Here is a 27,820-nt window from a genome sequence, read left to right as displayed (position 1 = left end):
GCCAGGCAGACAGGGCATTAAACTCCATGTAAATTAACCTGCCTGTCTGGTGGCAGAGGCTTGTGATAAAAGGGGGGGGGGGGGAATTGTACTAAAAAGAAGTGTTACGTTTGTATGAAAAATAAATAATTATTTCAGAATTCTTATAATCTGCTAAAAACAAGAAGAGCTTTAAACTCCATGTGACATACATTTGTTTGGAGCAAGAAGAAAATTACTTATTTACTTTAACACATAGTTAATGCCCTTCAGGCTCCAAATAGTCAACAAGTTAACACACTTCTGGCTCTCGCCTGGCTGGCAAAAGGGCATTAGCTCGAATTTCAGGTCAAATCTGAAGCGTTAAGCAGAAGGGCGTTGGCACTAAATTGCTTCAAACTTTTATAAAACTGACTGATTTCCGATAAAAAAATTAAGGCCGTGTTCTACTATAACATTTCTATTAGTCTTTTAAGTTTTAAACCAATTTTCGGAACGGAAAGCAGTTTGAATATGAAACAAATCTTTAAATGCGAATAATTCGAAAAGTAGTTTTCGAGTCGCTTGCGCGCTAACGCCCTTCTGCCAGCCGGCTGATGATATAGTGTTGTTCTTCTCCTAAAGATACAAACAGTGGCACAAGGACAAAGTCAAAGGAGTAAATCTGAAAAAAAGGTAGTCACTTTATATTGAAATAATAACTTGATGCACATGTCATGGGTATTCTTCACTAATAAAAAACACCTTTTTTTTCTCCGGAAAAAAAAATCAAAATTCCTCAACACAATATGCCTTCATAAAATTGAAATGTCATCTAGCAAAGCAAACATAAGGTAATGGCTTTGTTGGCAACAACAAAGAACCATTTCATGGTATTGGCTGTATCAAATTATGACAGAAAAGTGTACTCTCTGAAGTTCTGAACACCTGTGTGCCAGTTTCCCTAATAAAAAGAAACAAGATTACTGTCTGGACTAAAATGGTGATAGATTACAAGTGCAGGAGTAAGTACCTGGTCTGTTTGCAGAAGGAAGGTTGCCTATTTCTTTTGTTACGGATAAAATTTCATGACAAACAAGCAAGGTTCTCTAATCACATCTACCTTCAAAGAAGGGAATTTGGTGTCCGCGGTAAACAACTTCAATCCTGGCCAAACCACAACACAAATTCATTGTAGACACCTTGCTTTTTGATCTCCTTTGTTCATTATGATGTTCTGTATTAAAGGCAATATCAACCATCTAAATGTTTCTTTTTAACTGTCATTTCTTGATTCTCATTTCTTATGTAGTTCTAGTTCAAACCTGTATGTTTTGTGATTAAAAGTTAGCGAAATAGTCTGGACAATATCACAAACTCCAGCAAACTTGATAAGTGTGTAGTCTATGATATCCAGACTCTAACCTAACTATTGTACTTGGGGTTGTGCATCTACTTCCATGGTTTCAAGCAATTGCAGCATTTCTTTTTTTTTCTCTTCTAACTACATGAATGTTACATTATATTTCACCAAGTAAAGATCTCTTTTAATACCATTTCTCAAAAACATATTTGAAGATGTCCTAAGGTATTGCTAAGGTTTAATCTTCCAGAATGAGCAGTAAGTGTATAGAAAATCTATACTTAAGTTTAATCTATAAAGAAAAGGGAAAAAACAATTATCATCTTTCTTGTTGTGCGCTTTGCATTTGTATGTAATACCCTATGTTAGTTTGAATTCTACTTAATGTCAGGTTCCCTATTCACAACACAGTGTTAAATTTCTTTCTGTTTTAATAAATCACTGAGCTGTTTTATTTCTAGTTAATCATTAAACCTTTTGGAAAGACATCACCACAGCATGTACACACCAACCTGTGAAAGATTGTCTATTTGGTCATCAACAAACTGCTAATGTTAGTAGCTACATCAATTATATGTCTAGAGGTGGAATGGGGGTTCTATAAACACATACTAGGTATATGCTTCAAACTAGAAGTCTGTTCACTCATATATTTGTGCATCAAGTTAACATTATTCTGACTCTCAAATTGTGATGTTCTCTACTACATATACAAGTTGGCATTAAAAAAATAGCCGTACCAAATCACACAACTAACCACCAACTTTTTTTTTCTTTTTTTTTTGGGGGGGGGGGGGGGGGGGGGCACACAAGTATCATTTGAAATGTTAGAATATAGTATTATTCTATTTATTTTTTGATGGAGGGAGTTGTTTTGCTTGATATGTTATTTTTTTTAATATATAATATCATTATACTAGCACACAAGTATCATTTGAAATGTTAGAATATAGTATTATTCTATTTATTTTTTGATGGAGGGAGTTGTTTTGCTTGATATGTTATTTTTTTAAATATATAATGTACATTATATAGCAACCAGCAGAATTTAGACTTTGGATCAGAGAATTTAATTTATTCCATGAAATTTTCAATCATTATAATAACAAATCGCTCTATCAATCAACTAGATATTGATTACAATTTCTCTGCTTTGAGACAAAAGGGCATTAAGTCTGTGTGAAATAATGAGTATTCCCTTCTGGCTCTAAACAGACTACCCAAGTACTCCAAGACTTATCCTTTAAAGCCTGTCTGTACTAGTTTGGCCAGGAGGGATTAGACCACCCAGCACGGTCAATGACAGGTGGCCGTCTCATCAAATCAGCTCTCAATTAACATAAGAAAAAAAAGGATCATGGGGGACCACCGGGCACCGCTTAGGCATTGTTTCCTACATAGAGGGAGCAAGAAGCTAAAAGTAGTGCAGTGGGGCTTTAAGTAACTGTACATCATAACAATTAGACATTGTTTGTTGGGGTAAGATTTAGACCTAAGCCACAAAACCACTACAGAGTGCATGTGGGCTGGTGAAGGGTTGGTTGAAGCACCAAACAAAGAAAGACTATCTGGATAGAGCCTGTCAAGAGCTTAAATTGACAAGGTGTCATCAAAGAGGACAAATATCAAACAATGCAATAAAAGCTATCCAACCATGATCCAACCAAGCAAAAGGAATGAAAAGAAGGTATCAAATGATTGAAGTTCCAGGTATAATACCTACATTGTAAGACATATATGTTTGTGAGAGCAAAAGGGTTAATATAGTAAAATGGATTAAAAGAAACCGACAGGGACTTCAAATGCTTTGACAAGAAGATGGTATAAAAAAGAAGGGCTTGACAAACAACTATGGATTAAGTTGGTGACAAACACCACTTCAGAGAGATAAATAATCTGTTAATATATCAGATTATCCTCATTTAAAAATGTCATCAATTGTGGTCAATTGATCAGGTGCTTTGAAGAAAACATGTTGTTGAGTGATTTTCATATGTTTTTAGACAGCTTCTCTCTTTCTGCTCCTCTCAAATTCCCTCTGTATTTGCTTTGTTTAATTCTTCGTTTTAATCTAAATATATTGTCACTTTTTTTTTCTCCACTTCTCTCCTATATATAATCTATTTTTTTCTTCTCTTATTGCTTTTTCTTCAACCAGGATTTTGTGACACAAAATAGATAAATAGAGTGTGACATACAAAGAAGGGAATGAGAAGTTTTATACAAATTCATAGTGTAACCTTTCAGGTTCAACTCACAGGTACTGCAATATGAAATTGTCCAGTTTCTATTATGCTAGTACCCTTCTCAGACATTCAATGTTCATTGAAATATTGAGGCCGGTATTTTGTGTAAAAAATCTATAGGGAAATTCCATCATTCAAATATGAGGGTGAACTACAGCTAGCTCCTCTTTCTGCGAGCGATTATCGATCTTACGTCAGATGCCGTCTGGTGATCGTTTCTTGGTCATTTCAGATCTGCTGCAGATCATGCACTTCTAAGCAGTGTTGAATACCAGTCAAGTTATCTAATGAATGTGATAGGTGTCCACATCAAGTTGTCAAGTTGACAATTAAAGGCCTGGCTGACCTCACTCAGATGTAAACAGGAAATATAAGGCCATAGTGGTTTAAAGTTGCATGGGTGTAGAAATGGAGTTGAACAAGAGGCAGGCAAGTAGCCACAGAGGGGGGAGTAGGGGGGGGGGGGAAGTGCCCCCCAAAATTTCCAAGATCGGTTGAACTTTTTTAGACCCCTCCCCAGGACGTCGATTGATTACATGTATGTGCACCCCCCCCCCCCAAACATCAAACTCTGGCTACGTGCCTGACAAGAGGTATAACCCCCCCCCCCCCTCCTGCCAATACAGCCCTCGAGCATATATCAAGGAATTAATTCCTGCCAGGTACCCATTAACCTCACCTGGGTCGAGTGTGGCAAATGAAGATTAATGCCTTGCCAAAGGACTGTGTCAGGGATCGAACCACGACCTTTGAATTTCAGGTCAAGTGCTTAAACCACACTTCTTCACACACACACAAACAAAAAGTTAGATTTGACTAATAATATATTTGCTCATGGGATGGGAATATTATATTAGATTTCTATGGTAAATGACGGGCTTAAGCAAGAATGAAAAGTCAATAAAGAACCATTGGTCTATCTAATCAGTAACCTGGTATGAGGCGCGATAGCTCAGTCGCTAGAGCAGTAGTCTCGTAATCCGGTGACCCGGGTTCGAAACCAAGTCGATGCGCTAGTGCCCTTTGGTAAGGCATTAATCCTCATTACCAGGTCCCTCGGAGAGGACCTAAAGCCATCGGCCGTCTGGTTGCTTGCTTACAAGCATTTATGCTTTCTTAGCAGTCAGGTAAAATAACCACCACCACGACCACAATTATTATTTTTGTTTTGTTTACAGCACTGAAAGTCTGAAACATGTACCTATGTGATTCTGAATAAATTTCAAAATGATTTTCCTCTTGTGTGGACAACCAATCATACAACCAAAACTTGTTGTGGTTGCATTGTTTTTTTGTGGGGGTGTTCAGTTATACTATCCTCTAGATAACCATCAAACACAAACAATCCACAGATAACAATTACAGATAACATCTCATTAAAGCCTCTAGATGATTGACAACGGCATCACCCAATACGATGGGATTGTATTGGATGTCACGGAGGATTGATTGACAAGAGATAATAGCTTTTTAACATGTTTCTGGTCTCTGTTTTCACTCACTCCTAAGAGATAGATAATAGGCTATTAAGATACGGTTGATATCTCCTTTCAAATAAGATAAAACTGACCATAATATGCTTTAACAATATGTTTACATACAGTGTATGTAGTTGATATAACATTAAACAGATGAACGGATAATCGGCTATAAATACACATTAACATTTCTATTTAACCAACAAAAAAAGAGAGACAAAGACATGGGCCACAGCCGCCAAAACTAATACTTTCACTCTCCTCAAAGATACTGACAGTATATAGTTAAATAAACAACCTCATTTGAAGTATTTCTAGGCAAATCTTCTTTCTACTGGTGGGATTTGATATACAATTTTACGGAGGGGGGTTCTCTCTTCTCTTCACAATATCTCCTCTGTCGTATCTGATATAAATTTCTTTTTTCAATATATAAGTATTGAAAAAATAATAAAATTAGTAATAATAATGATAACAACAATAATGATAATAACAATAATGGATTTATATAGCATATTTTCAAGGGGATAAAAGGCACTGTTCTCCAGCCTATTGTAATGAATTTACAATTATCATGCACAGACAATAACTTACTACTTGAAATAAGTTTAAAAAAGAGACAGAGAGAGACAGAGAGAGAGACAGAGAGAGAGAGAGAGAGAGAAAGGGAGAGAGAGAGAGAGAGATAGAGGAGAGCTATTGAGGCAAATTGAAATGTTGATAATTCAAAAAGCTTCATGACATAGTGATATCAAACTAAACACTAAAAGTCCTTCACCTTTAGCGATAAAAATAACCCCAAAATTCTCCATGCATATCTGATAGGGTATCGTGAAGCAATGTAAACAAACAAGTTTTGGAAACTTCCTTATAACAATACAACAACAAACATTTCAATAACCTAATTTATTCACATCCTCAATAATTACTGACCCATTTTTATCGCCATCTGTATTTATTTACATAAATGGAGTATCTAAAAAAAATAGTTTCAGTTCCGGTTTGGATATATTTGTTTTGTAGTGTTGATAGTGGGTGTAAATGCATTTGCCCGGAAGTGGAGGCATGTTTGCATAATTTTCAACTCTTTTCAACTCTTCCGGTGAGGAAGACTGGTCTGTCAATGTAACTTTTTGTAATACATGTGCAGGTGTTAGTTTCATCACACAAAGATATAGAAATAACCAAGAATAACATTAGTGCAGCATATTTAATTTTTAGGACTGCCATTAACACAAACCGATAAAAAGCCGTTGGTGTCTGGTCATACCAAATTTTTGGTGAGTAGTGTGCATGCCCCACTTGTTGCTGCTCTCTCTCTCTCTCTCCCCCTCACCCCCCCCCCCCCCCAACCTCTTTTCTCTCTGCTCTCCGTCCCACTTTCTCTCCCCCCTCTCTCTCTTTTGGTCTCTCTTTCTGTCTGTTTCAGTCTCTCTCTCTCTCTCTCTATACTCTCTCTCCTCTTCTTTCTTTCTCTCTCTCCCCCCTCCCCCCCCCCCCCAGCCTCTTTTCTCTCTGCTCTCCGTCCCAAATTCTCTCTCCCGCCCCCTTTCGCTTTCTGTCTCTCTCTGTACTCTGTCTCTCTCGCTGTCTCTCTCTCTCTCTCTCTCTCTCTCTCTCTCTTTCTCTCCCCCTTTCTCTCCCCCTTTCTCTCTCTTTCCTTCTTTGAATTCATATTGTTTCAACCTTTGTATCTCTTTCTTTCTCTCATCCTGTCTTTTAAATCTAATGAGCGCTGTTAGATATTAACCTTTTTCAGTTCCTATCAAAAATCATTTCTTGGCATTCTATTCACATGCTCATTTTCCTGTCAGTCGGTATGTCCATCCTCCGTTTTGCTTCTGTTTGTGACTCTTTCCCTCGCCCCCTCCCCCCTTTTGTAACTCTACATAACTCTCCTCCTAATTTAATGAACTAAACAAGCTTAAGCACATTACATGTTATCTTACTGTTATCCCCAACGGCCCCCACTTCTTGAAGAACTGAAGGATTTAGACATTTTCATAGAATTTTGTCTGTCTCTGACTGTCTGTTTATGTCTCTGTCCCTTTCTCCTTAACCCATTAGCAACTAGAGATTTTGTAAAATTGGCCTATTACTCACTGGAAGATGTTGCAACATTGCTCTCATTTTGACATTGTTCTGAACAATATTAAACATGCGCTATTTTCTATGCAGAATCCTTCTGTAGACATCGTAAAGATTACGCATGTATAACATCATCACGGTAGACCCAAGAACGGATACTATAGCGCGTTGAAAACGGACGGGCGGTTTCGGGTGGTTCAGTGAGTAAAAGGAGGGGGGTTTGGGGCGGTTTAGTTGCAAATGGGTTAATGCTCTAAATGTCAAGACCCCCCCCCCCCTTCATCAAATAAAACATGCCAACTCATATTACATGCTACATTAATGACACCCCTCTGCCCCCCCCCCCCACCCTCCCCCTACTTGAAGGGCATGAGGATTTAAAAATGTTATCAGTTAAATTTTGGCCCAGATGCTTTCCTAATGCGGTGGTCACATCCCGCCGTACTTGCAAGTGCGTGCTGTCTACGTGCAAAAACATGGGCAAAATTTGGGTATCGGTACGTGGTGCGTACCGCCTCCATACGGATTTGGGAGCACGCAGACACACCGTAGCACTTTTAGTGCACGAGGAACTTTCGCTGCGTTCGGGCTACCGATTCACCCCCAGTGCGCGTGACGTGCGTGCCCGGTACTGCCAACGAGCGCACAACGCACTGACTCCGTGCGTTTTTTAATTTGTTTCCCACAATCACTTGCTCTACGGAAGGCGCACTTAGCACGTGCGTGCTGCGCACGTGATAAGCGCGTGGTCCGTGCTTACTCGCCACTTCCCCAGTTCAAGTTTCTAATGAGCACGCAGAACTCACGTGCACCGTACCGAGTAAGCACGTGCTCCGCACTTACAACGCACGTTGTGCGCACTGATTTATGCAGTATACAAAAGCCGAGCCGACGGAAGAGTGCCAACATTTCGTCTCCAAGATGGCGCCGAAGAAGACACAGAATAAGGGGTCAGCTGCATCTGCAGCTCAAAAGGCAGCGGATAAGAAGGCCAGAGAGGCCCAACAGAAACGGGCCGCGGAAGATGAGAGGGCCAGAGAGGAAGAGGAGAGGAGGAGCGAAAAAGAGTCAGATGGTGACACCAAAGCGTCTGATCATGAGGAGGGTGCTGCTGGTGGATCGGAGAAGGGGTCACATGAAAAGGGTGTGACAAAGGAAAAGGCCAACTGCTCGTTCTCGGCGAAACAGGAGAAGTGCCTGGTTGAGTTCTTCTCGGGCAATCCGGTCTTCTTCGATAAGTTTCCCAGGGTTTTCCCTTCCCTTGAGGCCCGTTGGCCGACCATCTGGTTGGGTTCGGTCATCTGCACATCCTCCCTCCAGGCCTCGGGGACCACGTTGCCATCCTCATCATCGTGGTCCAAATTAAGGTCCTGTAGTCCGGTCCGACGCTTTCACAGCCAATTGTGAAGGGTGAGGCAGCCCAACACAACGCGAATCACCCTGTCAGGCTCCAACAGCAGGGTGGTGAGTAGGCACCGCCACCGGTGAGCCAATATCCCGAAGCCTTTCTCCACGAGAGGTCCGATAGTTCATCACACTCTCTTTGTGGGTCATGGCACGGCGACTGTATGGCTTCAAGAGCCACTTTCGCAGGGGAAAAGCATCATCGCCTACGATGAAGTAGGGAAAGTTCCGGTCGTCACCTGGAAGTGGATCCGGTGCTGGGAATCCAATGGTGTTGTCCTCCAGTGCCCCCCGGAGGGTGGACTCGTTGAACACGCGTGCGTCTGAGGAAGAGCCGTTTGCCCCCACCTTGCACCACAAGAAGGAATAGTTAGCATCCACGATGGCCAGGAGCACCACAGAACAGAAGCGCTTATAATTGTAATAGAGCGATCCACTTTTATTGGGCTTCTTGATGGCGATATGTTTCCCATCGATCGCCCCATAACAGTGGTGAAAGTTCCAAGGCGTTCCAAACTGGCTGGCGACGGCTTTCCACTGGTCCTGTGTGGAGGGCATGTTGAAAATCTCCTCCTTATGTTCCTTGTAGATGGCGGTGCAGACCCCTGGCACGAACGTGGATATGCTGTTGTGTGCCACCCGGAAGTCGTAAATTTTAAAGCAAATACAAAGCAAAACCAAGAATTTGTTATGGCAGAAATGAAGACACACACCTTGGGCACTTGGTGATTCGAGGGGTCACTCGGAGCAGGAGCTCGGCGAAGAGATTGGGGTCCATTCGGATGAATCCGACATAGTCCCCCCGCGATTCACGCTCTAGCTCTTGGAACAACGTTTCGTACTGCCCGAAAAGCCTCCTCCTCCTCTCCTGCGTCGGCATCTCTGTTGCCTCTCTCTCTCCCATATCAAGGCTAGTAATACCACGTCGAGCTCATGCGCTGCCACTTGAAGGTGTTCTTGCAGCATCAGAACCCGGAGTCTCTGCGGTGGAATGGGCGGCATCTTGAGGAGGCAGCATACCTGGGACTTCTAGAGAAAATGGGAATGTCGTCCTATATACTTCGACATACCCCGACTCACCAAGTTCTTCGTACGTGCACGCACTTACAACGTGCGAGTGAGTAAGGACACCGTACGTAAGCAGCACGTGTAAGTACGGCCTCCGTAAGATAACGTGGCAACCGCACGGAGACCGTACGTTGTAAGCACGTAGTAAGCACGTTGTAAGCACGTACAACGCACTTACCACGTGCGCAACGTACGATGCACGCAACCGCTCTAGGCCAGGCGTGGCGTGCGGGCCACGTACTTACACCGTGCGTGTGACGTGCTTTGCCGGTACTCCCTCCCTACCTTTGCCACTCCCTCCCTACGTTTTCAGAAAACGTAGCGGCCGTGGCCTCCCCCAAAACCGTACGGATTAAAAACACGCACGGTGGGATGTGACCAACGCTTTAACGAGGACATTAAAACGATATCTGTCTGTCTGTCTAATGATTTAATCTTCTTTTAGATCCCACTCTAATGTAGTCTCCTAATACAAAGCACTTCAAATCTCCTGCAAATACAACATTAAAGAATGAATTTTTAATGGATCAAAATTCGCTAGATTAGAATAAACATAATGAGTACACAAACCACTCTGATATAATACGAACATGTAGTAAATTTCAATAGATTGTTCTCCAATATCAGCTTGCAAGTAGGTAAAGTTCTTTCTTAAAATGTACAAGCCTGCACAATTCAACTTCATTTAGATACATCAACAAAAAAGAAAAATGGTTATTTATTCTAACTTTCTAAAAGTGCAGCTATATTTCAAAGGGTCTGACTTTATAAAATAAAAATAGTAGGGAAGAAGTAGTAGAAAAGTAGTAGAAAACATTTTACAAACACACACGACTCTCACCCCCTCAAAGAAAGATTACCAGTACAAAAGCATTCTTCAAATCAACATTCCATAAACCTATCGCTCTAATAAAATATTATAAATAAAAGAATCTTCCATCTCCTTCTAAATCTAGTAAACCAACAAGACCCCCATTTCACACCAGTAGCTCAATTACTACTCCATCTTGCCACAGTACAGGGCAAATGGTCCACGATCCACATCAAAATTAGGCAATAATTCCCACCCAGACACTGCAATTTAGGGGCAAATCTCCGCGCTTACATTTGGGACGACAGTAATAGATAGGAGTAATAAAATGAATTAGCACTGGGCAGACATAACAAGACATGGGGGATGGCAACCGATGGGTAATGCTGTACAATCCGCAAGGAAGGTTGGGAACCAAAGGCTTGAGATGGCCTGTAAAATTTTCTAAACAGTCGTGAGAAGGGTTTACAACAAGTTATCTCCGCAGCTGTATGAAAGTGTTTTTTGGGGTTGCATCTTCTCTGTCCTTGAAACAGGTTTCCCAAGGCAACCAATGATATTCACTAATAGCAGCTTTCAGTGTATTATCAATGCGCATAAAATTTAGTTTTGAAAATATGTAACAAAAACCACATAGCCTTTCTTTTTTTGTAATGCTTTAGGAAACCAAATCAGTATTTAGAAAACTAATATGAAAACTGTTATCTTTCTACGACCAATTTTGTTAAATAATAAATGCTTATCTTTCAAGGAAGTCATATATGTTAATAATAATAATAATAATATTGGATTCTTATAAAGCGCACGTATCGACCTTGCAAGGTCCTCAAGGCGCTGCCGATGGTATTGGCAGAGATATAAAATTCAAACCTACTCAGTAATACTCAATCAGTTTGATAATTTACTGATTATTTGGTTAATTCATGAGTTAATATGTTAGTTAGTTAATTATTGTTTTACTAGAGTTGTTGGTTAACGAGCCAGAATGATATTCAGTCAATAAGTTTGCTTTTAATTAATATGATTGTTATATAAAGTGCTAGCATTACATAACCATGACTTCCTTCAACTTTACGACACCTTTAGATACTTACAGAAATCTAAGCTTGGGAGAAGCTGCACATCAATTCGTTGGTTGCCAGTATCCTCAGGCAAGACCTCACTAGCACCAAAGCACGAGTCAACTCCACCTGCAGTACACAAAACAAAAATCACTGCTGAATTAACTTGTTAGGTAGCTGAGATCACAATTTTCAAACTGGTAACACCTTGTGATGAAATTAAATTCTTTGCAAATTGGTATGTCTTTGATTATTTACATTTTTGTTCCTGATTCATTTAGAGACAACTTTGAAAGAATACTATCATTTGTTTGGGGCCAGATCGAAGGGCATCAACTCATATACTTCACCACAGAGTTAATGCCCTTCTGGCACTGAACTGATGTGTTTCAAAGCCCTCTCTTGATTAGTAATCATCATAGATCTATCTGGTTGCAGAGGTTAGGGTTACATGTAGATGCAGGACACATTCACTGATCTATGTCAACCATGGATGAGGAAATGTAAACATGCCCAGCTTCCTAGAAAGATACTGTTCTTTGAGAGCTGGTGATCATTGGACATTTGCCTGTTTAGAGAGGACAAACATGTAGTTAGGTGTAAAAGGATATAGTCACAGATATGTATGTCAACCCTGGTTTCAGATGTCAATGAACCACATCAGCTTATGATGACAAAGACAACACAACAGAGTGATCGAGGCCTGACTGAGTCAAAGACATCACTAAACAATGTCTCCTACAGTCATTCTAGAGGATCCAATGTATTTAATCTTTGGGACTAGTAAGAAATCTTGACATAGTTTTCATAAAAATGAGTGTATAAGGACACATTCCCAGATATGCATGTCAACCCTGGTTTCAAATGTCAATGAACCACACACAGCAGAGTGATCAAGACCTGACTGAGTCAAAGACATCACTAAACAATGTCTCCTACATTCATTCTAGAGGATGCTATGGGTTTCATCTTCGGGACTAGGAAGCAATCTTGACACAGTTTTCATAAAGATGAGTATAAAAGAACATATTCCCAGATATGTATGTCAACCCTGGTTTCAAATGTCAATGAACCACATCAGCTCATAATGACAAAGGCAACACAACAGAGTGATCGAGGCCTGATCTGACTGAGTCAAAGACATCACTAAACAATGTCTCCTACAGTCATTCTAGAGGATTCTATGGGTTTCATCTTTTGGACTAGTAAGAAATCTTGACATAGTTTTCATAAAAATGAGTGTATAAGGACACATTCCCAGATATGTATGTCAACCCTGGTTTCAGATGTCAATGAACCACACAGCTTATAATGACAAAAACAACACAACAAAGTGAATGAGGCCTGACTGAGTCAAAGACATCACTAAACAATGTCTCCTACAGTCATTCTAGAGGATCCTATGGGTTTCATCTTTGGGACTAGTAAGCAATCTTGACACACTTTTCATAAATATGAATCAGAGCCCCAGTTAACTAGACTTCTGGAAGGAAGGGGATATGGAAGTCATATCTCTTATATTTTTACGCTAATCTTTCTGTTCAGTCACTTTTCTATAGATAGTACGTCTCAGGAATCAGGATATGTTCTGTGTCTTTCCTCGCTTTGTGGAGGAATGTAGAAGCTAAGCTTATTCAGGGTTAGTCACAAGTGGATCCTTAGGCAGGGAAGCTTTATGATGCATTTTACTGAATGATTAGGGATTACTCTAGTATTCATGAGCAAATAATCACAAGATATGTCCCCATGAGCCATACAAAGTGGGTTTGTTATAGATGAACCTGCCACTGCCAAATTTATTGCTTTAAAAGACTTTTCTTAATTTCTGATAGACTTTAAAATGACAAACATTTTCATGACAGAGAAACTATTGAATAAAATTATTCCTAGTCCTAGTACCCCATAGGGGGGGGGCATTCAGAATTTATTTAACTTTTCAATGCCACTTGAATTAATTTTATTAGGTCCTTTTCTTTAAACCAGTTCAAAAAAGTTAAAGAAGTGATCAACAAACATTCATTCTGTAGGAATAAACAGGATTGAACAATATTCCATATTATCAGCCCAGAGGCCAGAAGGGTGTTTAACATATATAGTTAGCATCTTTTTGGTTCTCAAAAATGATATTATACATGTGAATACTGTTTGATTGTAAAGTGTTCATTATTATCAAATGTTGGACAGATGATGATTTTAATGTATCAAGTTAAAAAACAAATCTTATCAAAAAAAAGCTATCAATTTTATCAATAAAGTGTTGAACAAAGATTGCGTAGCATAATCAATCATGTCATACATGTAGCATTACACCTCACCAATATCCTTTACTTTAATAGTTTACATTTTTGTCAATAACTTGTTATTATATTGAATCTGTTTATTGTAACTGCCTGGATGGATATGTTGCACGTTATAAATGTCTGCATAATCTTTTTTCTCATTTCTTCATTTTCATTTATTAAATGCACATAGACAGACTGGTGTATCATGCGCTATGAAAGCATAATTCATTCTTATCATAAGAAATTTTTATTATCATTATTAAGACTGTGTATCATTATAAATGTCTGCATAATAATTTTTCTCATTCTTTCATTTTCATTTATTAAACGCACATAGACAGACTGGTGAATTAAGTGCTATGAAAGCATAATTCACTGTTATTATAAGAAATGTTATCATCATTACCATTAAGACTGTGTATCAATTCTCTTGAGATCTCAAGCCTCGCTGTCACAGCGTTGCTGTCGACAGTCTCTGCATCATCTCTCTCACAACAATGCACGTGTTAAGAAACATTGAGATTACCTGGATAATCTGCTGGATTAGCTAAGTAGGGGATTACTCACCCAGATCCCGCAGCATGAGGAGGAGTCTCTCGTCGGCCTTAGAGCTCGCTATGACGCAGCAGGGCTGCAGCTGATGGCAGACTGGTGATGGGATATGGATGATAGGATGCAGAGAGAACAAGTAACCAAAGAGAAATTAAGCATTTGAGAAATGGATCGGGAGAGAATGCATATATATAATAATAATAATAATAATACATATGATTTATAAGGTGCCAAATCCACTTGACAGTCAAATGCTCAAGGCGCAGCTTGTGCAAAAGATGAAATACATACATGATACATTTATACAAAGTGCGATAGGAGAGGTACAGACATGAAAGGTAATGGTAATCAATTATAAGCTAAATTAAACAGATATTTCTTAAGATATGGAAAGTGAAATAGATTCAAGAGAAGAGAGACAAGAGAGGCATATATTCAGAGAGAAATAAAAAGAGAGAGGATTGAGATAGATGACAAATTGAAGAGAGAGAGAGAGGAAGAGAGATAGAGAAAGAGAGAGAGAGAAAGAGAGAGAGAGAGAGGGGAGGAGAGAGAATTAAAGAGTTTGAAAGCTTTGTCAGCTACATGTAACATGGTTTATCGGATCCTGTGATCACATTTTTCTTTTTAATGTAATCATAATGATCCACATAATACATTTTACTGACGTTATTACATGACAAGTTTGTTATCTGTTATACTCTTTCTTTTTCTCTTTACTCTAGCTCCCCCCCCCCCCTCCTCTCTCCCTCTCTCTCTCTTTCATATTATCCATTAATTTATTTTACCCATCTTTCTGAATTGATTCCTCTAATTTCCTGACAATGCATACATGTGTATAATTATGATAAATCGTAATTATTGCATATTTCTTCAAACACCTGAGACCTAAACATAGAAGATAATTGGACCAAGTTGTCATGAATTACAATTATATCAAAGCATTCATTTTACAGCTCTTGTAATACAATGTCACATGGAAGAAATATACTGGCACAAAGAAACATAATATTATATTGGAAAGGTTCTATTATGTTTGAAGTAGACAGAGTTTCTACATCTTAGAAAAATAATGTTATTGCAGACAGCTAAAAGGATTTCCTTAATTGATAAAAGCATGTGATTGCTGTAATAACATGTCTATTTCCTAGTTTTCTAGAGTTCAAATCCTCTTGAATCAATAACATTGGTATATGCAGATGAACTATTTTATTTTGGAGACATTTCCAGAAATTATTGTATTGTATTGTATTTATTTATTCATGGTAAAAACTCACTATCGGTCACAACAGACTGCTTTTCAGTGAGTCTGTGCATATTGTAAAAAACAAGTGAAATTAACACAATATCATTGACAAACAAATATAGAATAAATATAAATATCTACAAAAAAGTATTGAAAAAAAAATGAAAATCACAAGAAGAGAATCAGAAACTATGTATGATGAATAATCAGTTTAGGTTTACAACTTTCTAGAAATGTGGAGTTATTCAATGGCAGTTATCTAGGTATAAACCTCGACATGTCTTGGTGATCACTGGTAATAATAACTCAACATATTTTCACTCCTTACAATCAAACTGAATCATTCATAATATTTGTTTCAATGAAATAATGAAATATTAATATTTCTTTTCATGGTAGCTATGATTGGTACAGCTGGATCCAACTCAATCATAGAACTTTTAAGTGTGAATCGGGTCAAAATGGTTCAACAGACAATAAGTACTTAATATAGAAAATTACCGAAAATGAGGATGCATGCCATTTTGAATAAAGATCGTTAACACCTTCCTGTCAACAGCAGACAGTTTCTTCCAGACTGAGAACTTCAACTGTTTTGTTAATCAAATCACAACTGCACAAAATCTATGCATGATTAATCAAAACAATGTCCTTGTTTGGAAGAAAATGTACATCAACTTGATGACTCACAAATTATGAGAAGAGCACTTAACAACGGAATCTCTCAGAATCCAGGAAGTCCAAAGAGAAAGGTAGAAATTTATCCCACTTGCGATTCACTCTGTGAGGATGATCGAGAACCTCCATCTATTTGTTTCCTCAAAACACATTTCCTGACAATTGAGAAAGGTTGGGCAGTAATTAAATTCTGAAGATCACACACACTCTTATAATACAAATATTTTCTTAAACAGAGACACGTACGTGAGATCCTTGCAGAGGATATAATGAATGGACAAGGATAAATTGCATATTCAGGATACACTTCACATATCTACTTCACGTCAATGATGCTACTTATCCAACCTGGTTATCCTTGTTTGGTAGGTATACCTCCACAAGGTAGGATACTTTCGACGATCACGAGTGCTTAGTTAATGATATAAATATGACACGAGTGTAGGAAGATAATTGATAAATAAGGGTTATCATAGCCTCTTCCTCTCATTTTCCACTCCTCCTGGTTGTGAAATTAAAATAATTAATGGTAATCCCCCCCCCCCTCTCTCTCTCTCTCTCTCTCTGTCTCCTGTAGGTACATTTCTCTTTCTTTCTTTCTGTCTTTCTTTCTATCTATATTATATTTCTTTATCTCTCTCTTTCTTCTCTAGACCTATTCATCTATTTCTCTTTCTTTCTTTCTCTCGTTCTTTCCATCAATCCTGTATCTTTCTCTCTCTCTCCTTCTCTCTCCCCTCTATCTCTTTCTCTCTCTTCTTCTCTCTTGCATCATTTTCAATACAAATGTATTTCAATTCTGTATTTTGAATAAAATATACTTCCTTTTTGGGCATGTGATACTAGATTATTTCCTTATAAGGAGAGTGACGATGTAGATCGATTTCAAGGAAGTATTTACCATTTTCACATGTTCTTAATTAGCTGTGTTAGAACAATTACATTAATGAATGGGAATTTACACATGTTTAAATTTTAAAGGCATTTCCCTACATCTTGTACAAGCAAAATGCATCTCATATGATAGTGACACAATTCATCAGTAGAGTTGACAATTTGCCACCAAAATTTAATATCGTTTACCGGTATGTTTTTACTAGACATGAAAAAACTTGAATTTCTCCTTGGGAGTCAAAATGGACTATTTGATTTTGAAGCTGAATATCATGAAACAGTGTTTTAATCATTTTTTTATATAAAATTGTATAAAAGAAAATTTATATCATAAAACCATCCAACCTATAAAATTGATGGAACATTCAGAATTGTGGGGAGGGGGGGGGGGTATATCAAGTTTTCTTATCCTGTATCCAAAAACATGAAAAACTTGAAAAATGTATATGAGATTATTAACTGATATGAAGAATTTTCTATTACCATAAATCTCTGTGTATAAGGCACACTTTTTTGCCGCCGAAAAAAATTGAAAGTCGGGGGTGCGCCTTATTCACAGGTACAGATCTTCTTTTTTTTTAAATTTATGGCGCTATGTCTGGCAATGTCTCCCAGCTCAGTAATCAGTGTGTTGACTCACCACTCGGAAACTACAACAACATTAAAATTTGTCCGTCACCTTGGTTTGAAAGTAATCTTTCTAATAGATCTAAATATGTAGTTTATAATAATAATTCCTCAATTTTTTTTATATAACAAATGGTGTACCACAAGGTTCTATCCTAGGACCTAGGTACTCTATTGTTTTTTAATTTACATTAATGATCTTACACATTCTTCTAAAAACGACATTGTTACTATTATTTGTGACAAGTTTACAAGCACAAATCAGCGCCTTTAACTGCACCTCGATGTTAAATGAAGGTCCTTCCCCGCGTGGGTTTTCGGCAACAAAACAACAACAACAACAAAACAAAAAAAACATTTTTTTTTTTTTTCCCTCCCCCAAAAAAGGGGTGCGCCTTATACACGGAGATTTACAGTAATTTTTGTATTTCTAACTTGCTAAAATGGTTAAAATGGATATTCATGAATTAACAATTTGCTCATATTTTAATGCTCTCATATTTGGTGAACACTCTGTAAGAGGATTTATTTCCTTATTTGACAATGTAAAAGATGAAGACAAACAGTACCAGCATTCTTTTTTCATTTATCTCATTCACTTAAGTGTTTGGAAACAATAGCCAGTACATTCAAAGCGAATATTAGTACAAGGAAGTGGAAGGAGCATAAGAATGAAATTCAATACGAATGAAAGTTTAGATGTCTTGATGAGTATTTAAGTACCTTGGGAGTGTCTTAGATGATCTACTATTCAGACATTTTTGATGTTATTTATTCTATACTTGAAGGAGAGTTTTCATATTAGATTTTACAGTAAATTTATATAATGAGGTTGGGCTACTTTTATCAAATAAAAAGGGATTAAACATTATATATTTCAATAGAAGATTGTGGGCGGGAGGTGGGATAGGCGCACACTTAACAAGTCTGAACATCCTCTAGATCAACCACTGCTTTTCATCACATGATTATTCAAGACTTACAGGACTAGGAAAAAACATGTTTTGATTTTTATGGGTGGGCAGGTTCATTTCTTTTTTCCGTTCTACTTTTCTTAGGCTTTTTTCTTCTTTTCTTTCTGTTTGTTCCTTTTCCGCTCAATGTTTTTGAAGTACTTTAATAAGAGTAGGTCCTTAATTCAAAGAGTAATTATAGAACAAAGGACATAATTTAAGAACTTTGTAAGCAATCTTATAAGATAATGATTGAAGTTCATTTCATTTCATTACATCACATCACATGTTTTTCCACACATGTGAGAAAGTTACAATTTCATTGATTTCAATAGCGCTTTTCCGTTGTTTCATTTTCTTTGCATAACACTTGAATTTCCACATGACAAAATCAATCATGAATAATGACCATTTAAAAGAAAGTTTCAACTTTGCACAAGGCATGGAAGTACTTGAGGTAACATAGTAAATTGTTTTTTAGTGATCAAACAACAATATAGCTATGTATACCAGTGATATGACTGTATAATGGAATGGTGGTGGTTATTTTACCTGATTGCTAAGAAAGCATAAATGCTTGTAAGTAGGCAACCAGACGGCCGAGGGCTTTAGGTCCTCTCCCATGGACCTGGTAATGAGGATTAATGCCTTACCAAAGGGCACTAGCGCATCGCCTTGGTTTCGAACCCGGGTCACCAGATTACGAGACTACTGCTCTACCGACTGAGCTATCGCGCATATCACATGTTATAATGATGGCTCAGTATATGGTCCAAACATTCAAGGGTAAATATGCGAGTTTTGTGAAGGTTATATGTTTTATTTTCAAAGGAGTCTTCCTAAATATAGGTAGATTTCCCTATTTGCACTTGTTAGATTTGGAGATTCAGCAAAAAAATATTAAGATTAAGAATTTTCAATAAATGATTTGTCAGTTATTCAACCCATTGACTACTGGATGAGATTAAATTTTGAAGAAATTCTTGTTTAAACAGTTGTACAATTTACTTGAAATAAGAACTATTATAAAAACCAAACATTGCATGTCGCTTCATTTACCGGTACAATAAATTAACAGAGTTATAGAATATCAAAAAATTTGCTCGATTATTATTTTCCTGCACAAACTAATGGAAGCTATTACCTGAATTGAAGATGAACTACTCATAAAGGATGGGTAATGTATAATTGTTGGTTTCTTGCCATTTGGTCCATAACAAGTTTTTCTACTACCCAATTTGTCTGTTTCAATATGATTGACATCACATGGTCTAATAATCACTTAATCATAAATAATTATAATCAAATGATTATTAGACCTTGTGGATGGTGAATGAAATGGTCAATAGACAAACTGGGAATTAGACTAAATGGTTATTAGACTGGAAGGACAATGGACCGAATTAGTAGTAGACTTATTGGAGATTAGACCAAATGGAAATTGGACCAAATGGCTGTTAGCCTAAATGTTCATTAGACCAAATGATAAGCAGACAAAATAATTTTGTGACCATGTGGATAGTAGACGGGCTGGGTGTAGATCCTATGGGAATAAACCACTTGGGTTGTAGACGAACTCGCTTTGGACCAAACAGCAATTCACCTAATCTTAACGTATGACATTAAAGAATAAATGATTTCCATCACGATGTGGAAGGGAACAATAAATGGTTTAATTGACAATAAATGTTTCCATATTTGGAGATGAAGCAATGATGAATTACTTCCCACTTCTAAAAGGAAGCTGTGAAGTGGGGTGGTTAGAAGTAATGGAGTATATAAAAGGAAGTATGAAGTTAAAAGGATGCATGTCACAAGTTCTGGTGTTACTAGTAAATAATTTGCCGATTGCGACATTCACGTGTGTTATTCTTTGATGTACGTCAGTGTAGATGCGATTGCATTAATTTCTTTATCTTACTCATTTGAACTGAGATTTAACAGCTTCACATAAATCAAAAGCTTAAAGACACAAACAAAATTTGGGGGAGTAGCATATTAAATAGAAACGTTGGTGTAAATTAACTGAAAATCCAAGAAAATAACATATTTAGATATCCAGACTTCTGATTAAAATTATTAGAGTACCAGTAATCTTTGGTGTATGGATACAATTTTCAAGGTCATTTGAAGAAAAAAATGTTTGGTAGGGGAAATAATTGATGTATAAAATATGTACAAAAACTTAAATCATTCATTAAGTTATGACAATTGTTCTCAGGGTAATTGCAAGAATCTTAATTTTTCTCCTCTGATGAAACCTATAAATTTAAAAGAAAATGGGTTGACTATACACGGTCTGTTACACATGATGAGCCTTTAGGACAGCACACATGAACACACCTTTCCATAGAGTTCAAATGAAAAGAAGGAGTGGTACCAATGATACGATGTGAGAACACACCCTTCCACAGAGTTCAAATGAAAAGAAGTAGTGGTACCAATGATAGGATGTGAGAACACACCCTTCCACAGAGTTCAAATGAAAAGAAGTAGTGGTACCAATGATACGATGTGAGAACACACCCTTCCACAGAGTTCAAATGAAAAGAAGTAGTGGTACCAATGATACGATGTGAGAACACACCCTTCCACAGAGTTCAAATGAAAAGAAGTAGTGGTACCAATGATACGATGTGTGAACACACCCTTCCACAGAGTTCAAATGAAAAGAAGTACCGGTAGTGGTATCAATGATACGATGTGTGAACACACCCTTCCACAGAGTTCAATTTGAAAAGAAGTAGTGGTAACATTGACAGGATGTGTGAACACCTCCACTGGAAGACCGCGCTGTGCATTATTAGGGAAGGAATTCCTGAGAGACGAATTGATCGGTTCTGAGACGGCAGCGGGCAAAACTTCAAAGAGGATAATGTTCTACAGTGTAATTGACAAATCAATTAACAACGTGACATATGGACCATCCTCAATACTTCCAAGATATTCTATAGCAGGCAGGGTGTATCTATATCACATATGCTGAGAGCCAGGATACAATAGGCGCGTCTTCATCATCTCGAGATTGCCAAATAGCCCGCTATTTCTGATTTGGGAAATAATCCCGAAGTTACAAAACGCGTCTCCATCAGCTCGAGATTCGACCTTGAAACTTGAGACTCGACCTCAAGGAATTAGCTCGAGATATTTTGCTCAGCGTTAGCACATAGTGCGAGTCTTCGGTCTAGTGAAGACGCACAGGACAAATACCTGGATATTTTGCAAACTATCCCAAGATATCTTGGGATGACAATCCCGACCAAATATCCCGCTAATTGCTACTTCGATCTGATGAAGACGCAAATTAGCTGGATAGTTTGCGATCGGGATAGTTCAAATAGCTGGATATATGGCAATCTCGAGATAGTGAAGACAGGCCTACTGTGTAAGATACCATTATTTCATTTGCCCTTCTGGTTCTCAACAGACCGTCTCATCTTACTATTACATCTTGGGCTGGGAATAGGAATGATATCATCTATATGTTGCGCATGCTTGCACTGGGAGGTCCTTGGTGGTAGGAGGAATGACATGAAATTGATGAGATGTAATCGACGAGATGAGATGTAATTGACGAGAGGAGAAAGGTCTTAAAGTCTTAAGGTCTTTAAGAGTCAGAGAGCAATATACATGTAGCTCTTTATTCTTACACAGAGTTAATAGCTCTTTACAGACTGGTTTCCTTTGGTATTTTTGTATTAATAATAAGATTAACTTACTATTAAGCAGAGGGACAGAGTTAAAATCCTGCTTAGTTTTTTAGTTGGTTGCCACTTCTTCACAAACTAACCACACCTTGTTTAATACACAATATTTCGGAGGTGTTTTTTTTTTTAAGGTTCAAAATTTGGTTCTTGAGACATTGCTATAACGAGGCTTATACCTGTAATTTGTCATATTGACCTCAATGACCTTTGAACTTTGAACTACTTACTCTAAAATATAATCAGATCGTATTCCTATGATGATACACACTGTCACCAAGTGTGAAGTTCATACCTCATGAGGTTCTTCAGATATAGCGTTAACGAGAAAGCGGGACATATGGACGGACGGAAGGACAACCTGAAAACATAAATGCCCCCTGCACCACCTTTGGTGCATGGAGACATACAAAAATAAAACACTGACACTTTGTAAAGTACAGATTTTAACAAACTCTCACCAAACAAATGGTTTCACTATCGGGACACTTAATCTCCAAAACGCAGGAAATACCTTTTTACCCCATACAGGATCAAACTGTCAATACGTTTCCCCCTTTCCAATTAGCATGTAACAAGAAAAAGGAATAATAGGTGTCATCTGCACTCTTTAGAGGTTCTTTTCCCCCTCTTATGTTTGTCCTGTAATTGTTGAATTCCTGGCTCATGCTCTTTTTAGTTGACAAAAAGGGGTAGTTTTAATTAAGACTGAATGCCACAATACCTCCATAACAAAGCCACAAATTGTCCTCTGGCATGTACCGTATCGATTGGCTTGTTTAGGCATATTAGACTTTTACACGCACATGTATGAGTGTAGAATTATGTGCATTTTTATCCATAGAAATAATGTTTTGATTTCAATTTATGTTTATAATTTACATTCTTGATTTATTTTATTCATCATGCATTGTCTCAATTCAATTTTGTTCTTTTTTTTGTTATTATATTGACTGTAAATAGTATTTACCATTATTACTTTTATGTTTTTAATATCAGGACCAAGACGAAAAGCAGGAACATTCTGATCTTGTGTATCCTGTATAAATATATTTGAATAAATATGTAACATATATGATTTTTTATCTTCAACCCTTCATCTTTCTGCCTATTTTCCCTCTTGCTCCTTTATTTCTTTGGAATTCATATCTTTTTACTCCTCACTCCCTTATCCTCATCCTTTTATTTCTTTCCCCATCTTTATTACTGCCTTGCACCTCTACTTCTCATACCACATTCCTTTTGACTCTGTCTGGTGTTTGGTTCTTCACAAAAATGAAATCATGAGACTGGATGTCCAATCAATAACCCTTAATTACACTGTTCCCACATAAACATCATTTATGTATTTACACAACAAGGTCTCAACAGACCATGAAGGCTTGAGGTTAAAGAGAAGGTTGAGTTCTGGGAAGAGGTGAAAAATTTTGAGCGTTATCATTGTTATTATGCAAGTGTTGAAGAACACATGATAACAATTGTTCCCTGAAAAGCATGGCTCTTCAAATGCCTTAATATTCTAAATATGGCATGTAACAGCATAAAAATCAAGACAGATTTTTATGCCACATGTTCATGCTATTTCTCATCAAATTTTTAAAACTGATTTGAAGACTAATTCATTTCATGGAATATTTTCAGTAGATGTTACTCTCACAAACTGATGAAAATAGAATGAGAAGTACACAAATTATTGTTCTTCTTTTTAGCAGAACCTAACATTCTCTTTAAAGGTGAAGTTGAGTTCTGGTCATGCGATTACATTGTGAAAGAAACGGTGTGGAATCGACCAGAAAAGGTTGATCACCTAGCATATAAGAATTTGTGTGACTGGAATCATCAAAATGATAAGAAATTTGGCCAAGTCTTAGTAAAGTTACAAACACCCTGCACAGAAAGATGTATATGGGACTACATGAACACGTGGCGTAAAAATCCTACCCTGGATTTTTACAATGTTACATGACATATTTAGAATATGAAGACATTTGAAGAGCCATGCTTTTCAGGGAACATGTCTTATCTGATGTTCTTCCACACTTGCATAATAAGAATGATAACACTCACAAATTAATTTACACCTCTTTCCAGAACTCAATCTTCTCTTTAAGGTTTGAGGAAGCCTCAAGACATTCCAAGAGGACATCCTCATCATAGCAGCTTGTGTTTGAGGAGAGGAAGAAGACATAATGGAGGCTTTTCCTCGAGACAAAGGGATAAGCTAATTGAATTACACCCAGGTGTGTTTGCCTAATTCAACATGTTTATACCTAGTGAAAACAAGAGCATCACACAAACATTTGCAAGATATCCATGTTGCCTAGATTCCAGAAGCTTGCCCTCTTAGCGAAAAAAAGCTATCATTTGAAATTTAAAGATGGTGTATCTCTTCTCTATGCGTCAAATATAAAAGTTGTATTTAAACACAGTGGGAAGGTTTCAGGAGAAAATAATGTTTAAGAACTCCCCTCAGGGAATGGGATCTGAATTTTTTAAAATATTTTTTTTTTAAACATTATCTTAGCGAAAAAAAGCTATCATTTGAAATTTGCTAGAGACAGCAAAAGGAATATTAAAATCACTAATGTCATTAACATATCATGGCATGTTCTAGGCATTTTAGAAAACTGATAAAAAGAAAAGTCAAATGTAAAAGTGCACATTATTGGATTCAAAAAGTGGTAAGGTACTGAATCTTTTGAAGAGGATAGGTACTAGAAAATGTGTGAAAAACTAAATCAACATGATCACCCTATTTAAAATGGAGAAACTTATATTAATGCCATGATTATTATACACCAGTGAACAAAAAAAAGATGTTACCTTAGGGATAACTACAACACATATTTCAAGGAGAAACTAATTTCCGTCAATGGGCTCTAATGCCTGGAAACAAAAGCTTTGTCTAGTTTAAATAGCCCTTGAAAAACGAATCTGATGTTTGTATATGTACACACCTTTCTTGAGCAGTGAATAGTTGTTTGTCTCCATGGTATCATTCATGATATAGATCTCAGCTGTCTCCGTGCTGTAGTAAGCGACGCCCAATGTCCCATCATGCCACATTACACTCAGGTAGATCTAAATGATGATAAAATGAAAAAAGACAAAAGATATATAAAATTAATAGTCTTCAAATAGAAATGAAACATTTACAGTCCATTCAAAGTGTTTTTTTTTAATCATTATATATTATACATGTATACAGAAGTATAAATGATGCCAGGTGACAGAACTGAAGTTATCTAAACATGTTAGTAAATTTTTTATGAACGTGGACGACTTATTTTTAAGCGACCATTTCATGACTATGCAAAACAAAATCTAATTGCATGCATTTTTTCATAAAATAATGTTTAAAAAAAAAATATTTTAAAAAATTCAGATCCCATTCCCTGAGGGGAGTTCTTAAACATTATTTTCTCCTGAAACCTTCCCACTGTGTTTAAATACAACTTTTATATTTGACGCATAGAGAAGAGATACACCATCTTTAAGTGTAGTTTTGAAAGGGTTCATATGACCTTTTCTGTGATTGAGCTATCTGCTGAGAGCATAGCATTAGCACCCTCCTGGCTCTCAACTGATACACCATGCATCTACAGGTACGTGTAGATCGAAAGGGTTGACAAGACCCTGCTAGTGATTAAATCCTCTGCAATGAGCCAGAACAGCTCAAACTTATATACTTTTACATAATGTTATTTCCCTTCTTACTTACAACACCAAAACACAAATCTACATGTACATAAATGTAAATAAAGAGTTTGAAAGGTTTAATAGGACTTTGTCTGTGATTAAATCCTCTGCGATGAGCCAGAACAACTCTAACTTATATACTTTTCGTAATGTTAATGCCCTTCTTGCTTTAACACTAAAACACAAATCTACATAAATCTAAAAAAAGAGGTTGAAATGGTTTAATAGGACTTTGTCTGTGATTAAATCCTCTGCGATGAGCCAGAACAACTCCAACTCATATACTTTTACAATGTTAAGCCCTTCTTGCTTACAACAACAACACGCAAATCCACATGAATCTAAATAAAGAGTTTGAAAGGTTTAATAGGACTTTGTCTGTGATTCAATTCTCTGCTATGGGCTAGAACAGCTTGAACTTATATACTTTTACATAATGTTAATTCCCTTCTTGCTCACAACAACAAATCATACATAGATATAAAGAGGTTGAAATGTTAAATAGGACTTTGTCTATGATCAAACAAATGTACACCTACTTAAAGAGATTGAAAGGTTGAACAGGACTTTGTCTGTGATTAAACCATCTGCTTAGATCCAAAAAGGCATTAACTTACACACATTTACAAACAATCAATGGCCTTTTGGCTCTCGAGTACCTAAAGGGATTGGCAGCCAACCATGTTTTGGAGATTATAGTGTGCTACCTCTGGCAAGGCCTCATGATACGACATAGCATTGGGGTTCACACACCTGGCTGGGATCAATCAGACAGATTAAATGTCAAGAGCGTTACATTAAGGAGGGTGCATTCACACTTAGAAGGTCTTCAAGTTTATAACGATGCAAGTGTTCTAAAGATAAATTTGAATTCTGGTCATGCGATTGCATTGTGAAAGAAATGGGGTGGAGTTGATCATCTAGCATATAAGTATTTGTGTGTATTGTAAGGTTCTGGAATCATCAAAATGATAAGAAATTTGGTCTTGGTAAAGTTACAAGCATTGTACACAGAGATGTATATGGGACTACACGAACATGTGGCGTAAAATCTGTCCCAATTTTTACAATGTTACATGCCATATTTAGAATATGAAGGCATTTGAAGAGCCATGCTTTTCAGGGAGCATGTTTTATCTGATGTTCTTCCACACTTGCATAATAACAATGATAACGCTCACAAATTATTTTTCACCTCTTCCCAGAACTCAACCTTCTCTTTACAGTCAGAGTATAGGGCAGATGGTGAGAGGATTTGCTTATCTTAGAAAGGATTTGATTAGTCTTCAGTTCCATAGCTGATGTTGACAGCCATGAAATAACAATGATGATGACTTCATATCTTCTACAGATGCCTAGCTCATACTTAAATGTTTGATGCATTAGCTTTAAAAAAATTAATTACAAATTCAATACTAGTTTTCTTTGACAGTCCCCTAGTTTTCATAAACAAAAAGGCATCTTCTACTTTTGCTTTACTTTACAGCTAAAAAGGACATGATGTCAAGATGTACAAATTTGGATAAAATCACATTTTCCTCTAAAAAAATGCCTACAGCTTGTCCAACATATCAAAACTAGTATTGTTGCTATATTGGGCAATCATTTAAATCACTTTTTCTACATATGCCTTTTTAACACTCACAAAATTTAGATGTTTAAAGCTAGAAATTGTGGGGGAAAAAAATATCACATGCCCTACCGACAC

At 37.2% G+C, this 27,820-nt stretch overlaps 1 protein-coding gene across 1 annotated transcript in view; it reads right to left on the bottom strand.

Moving 5' to 3' along the window:
- Positions 1-9,468: 9,468 nt before the first annotated feature.
- The window catches only part of LOC115928551 (mutS protein homolog 5-like), a 32,008-nt gene continuing 13,656 nt past the window's right edge, over positions 9,469-27,820 (bottom strand). The window contains exons 2-5 of the mRNA XM_030995858.1: positions 25,371-25,494; positions 14,327-14,407; positions 11,511-11,606; positions 9,469-9,563 (exon numbers count right to left, since the gene is read on the bottom strand). Of these exons, the coding sequence (XP_030851718.1) occupies positions 9,469-9,563; positions 11,511-11,606; positions 14,327-14,407; positions 25,371-25,494 (396 nt within the window). The remainder of the gene's footprint in view (positions 9,564-11,510; positions 11,607-14,326; positions 14,408-25,370; positions 25,495-27,820) is intronic.

This window comes from Strongylocentrotus purpuratus, unplaced genomic scaffold (assembly GCF_000002235.5).
Source record: "Strongylocentrotus purpuratus isolate Spur 01 unplaced genomic scaffold, Spur_5.0 spur5_scaffold_3, whole genome shotgun sequence".
Lineage (NCBI taxonomy): Eukaryota > Metazoa > Echinodermata > Echinoidea > Camarodonta > Strongylocentrotidae > Strongylocentrotus > Strongylocentrotus purpuratus.
The sequence above is the reverse complement of the archived record's forward strand: the minus strand, read 5'-3'. Positions and strand labels throughout refer to the sequence as shown.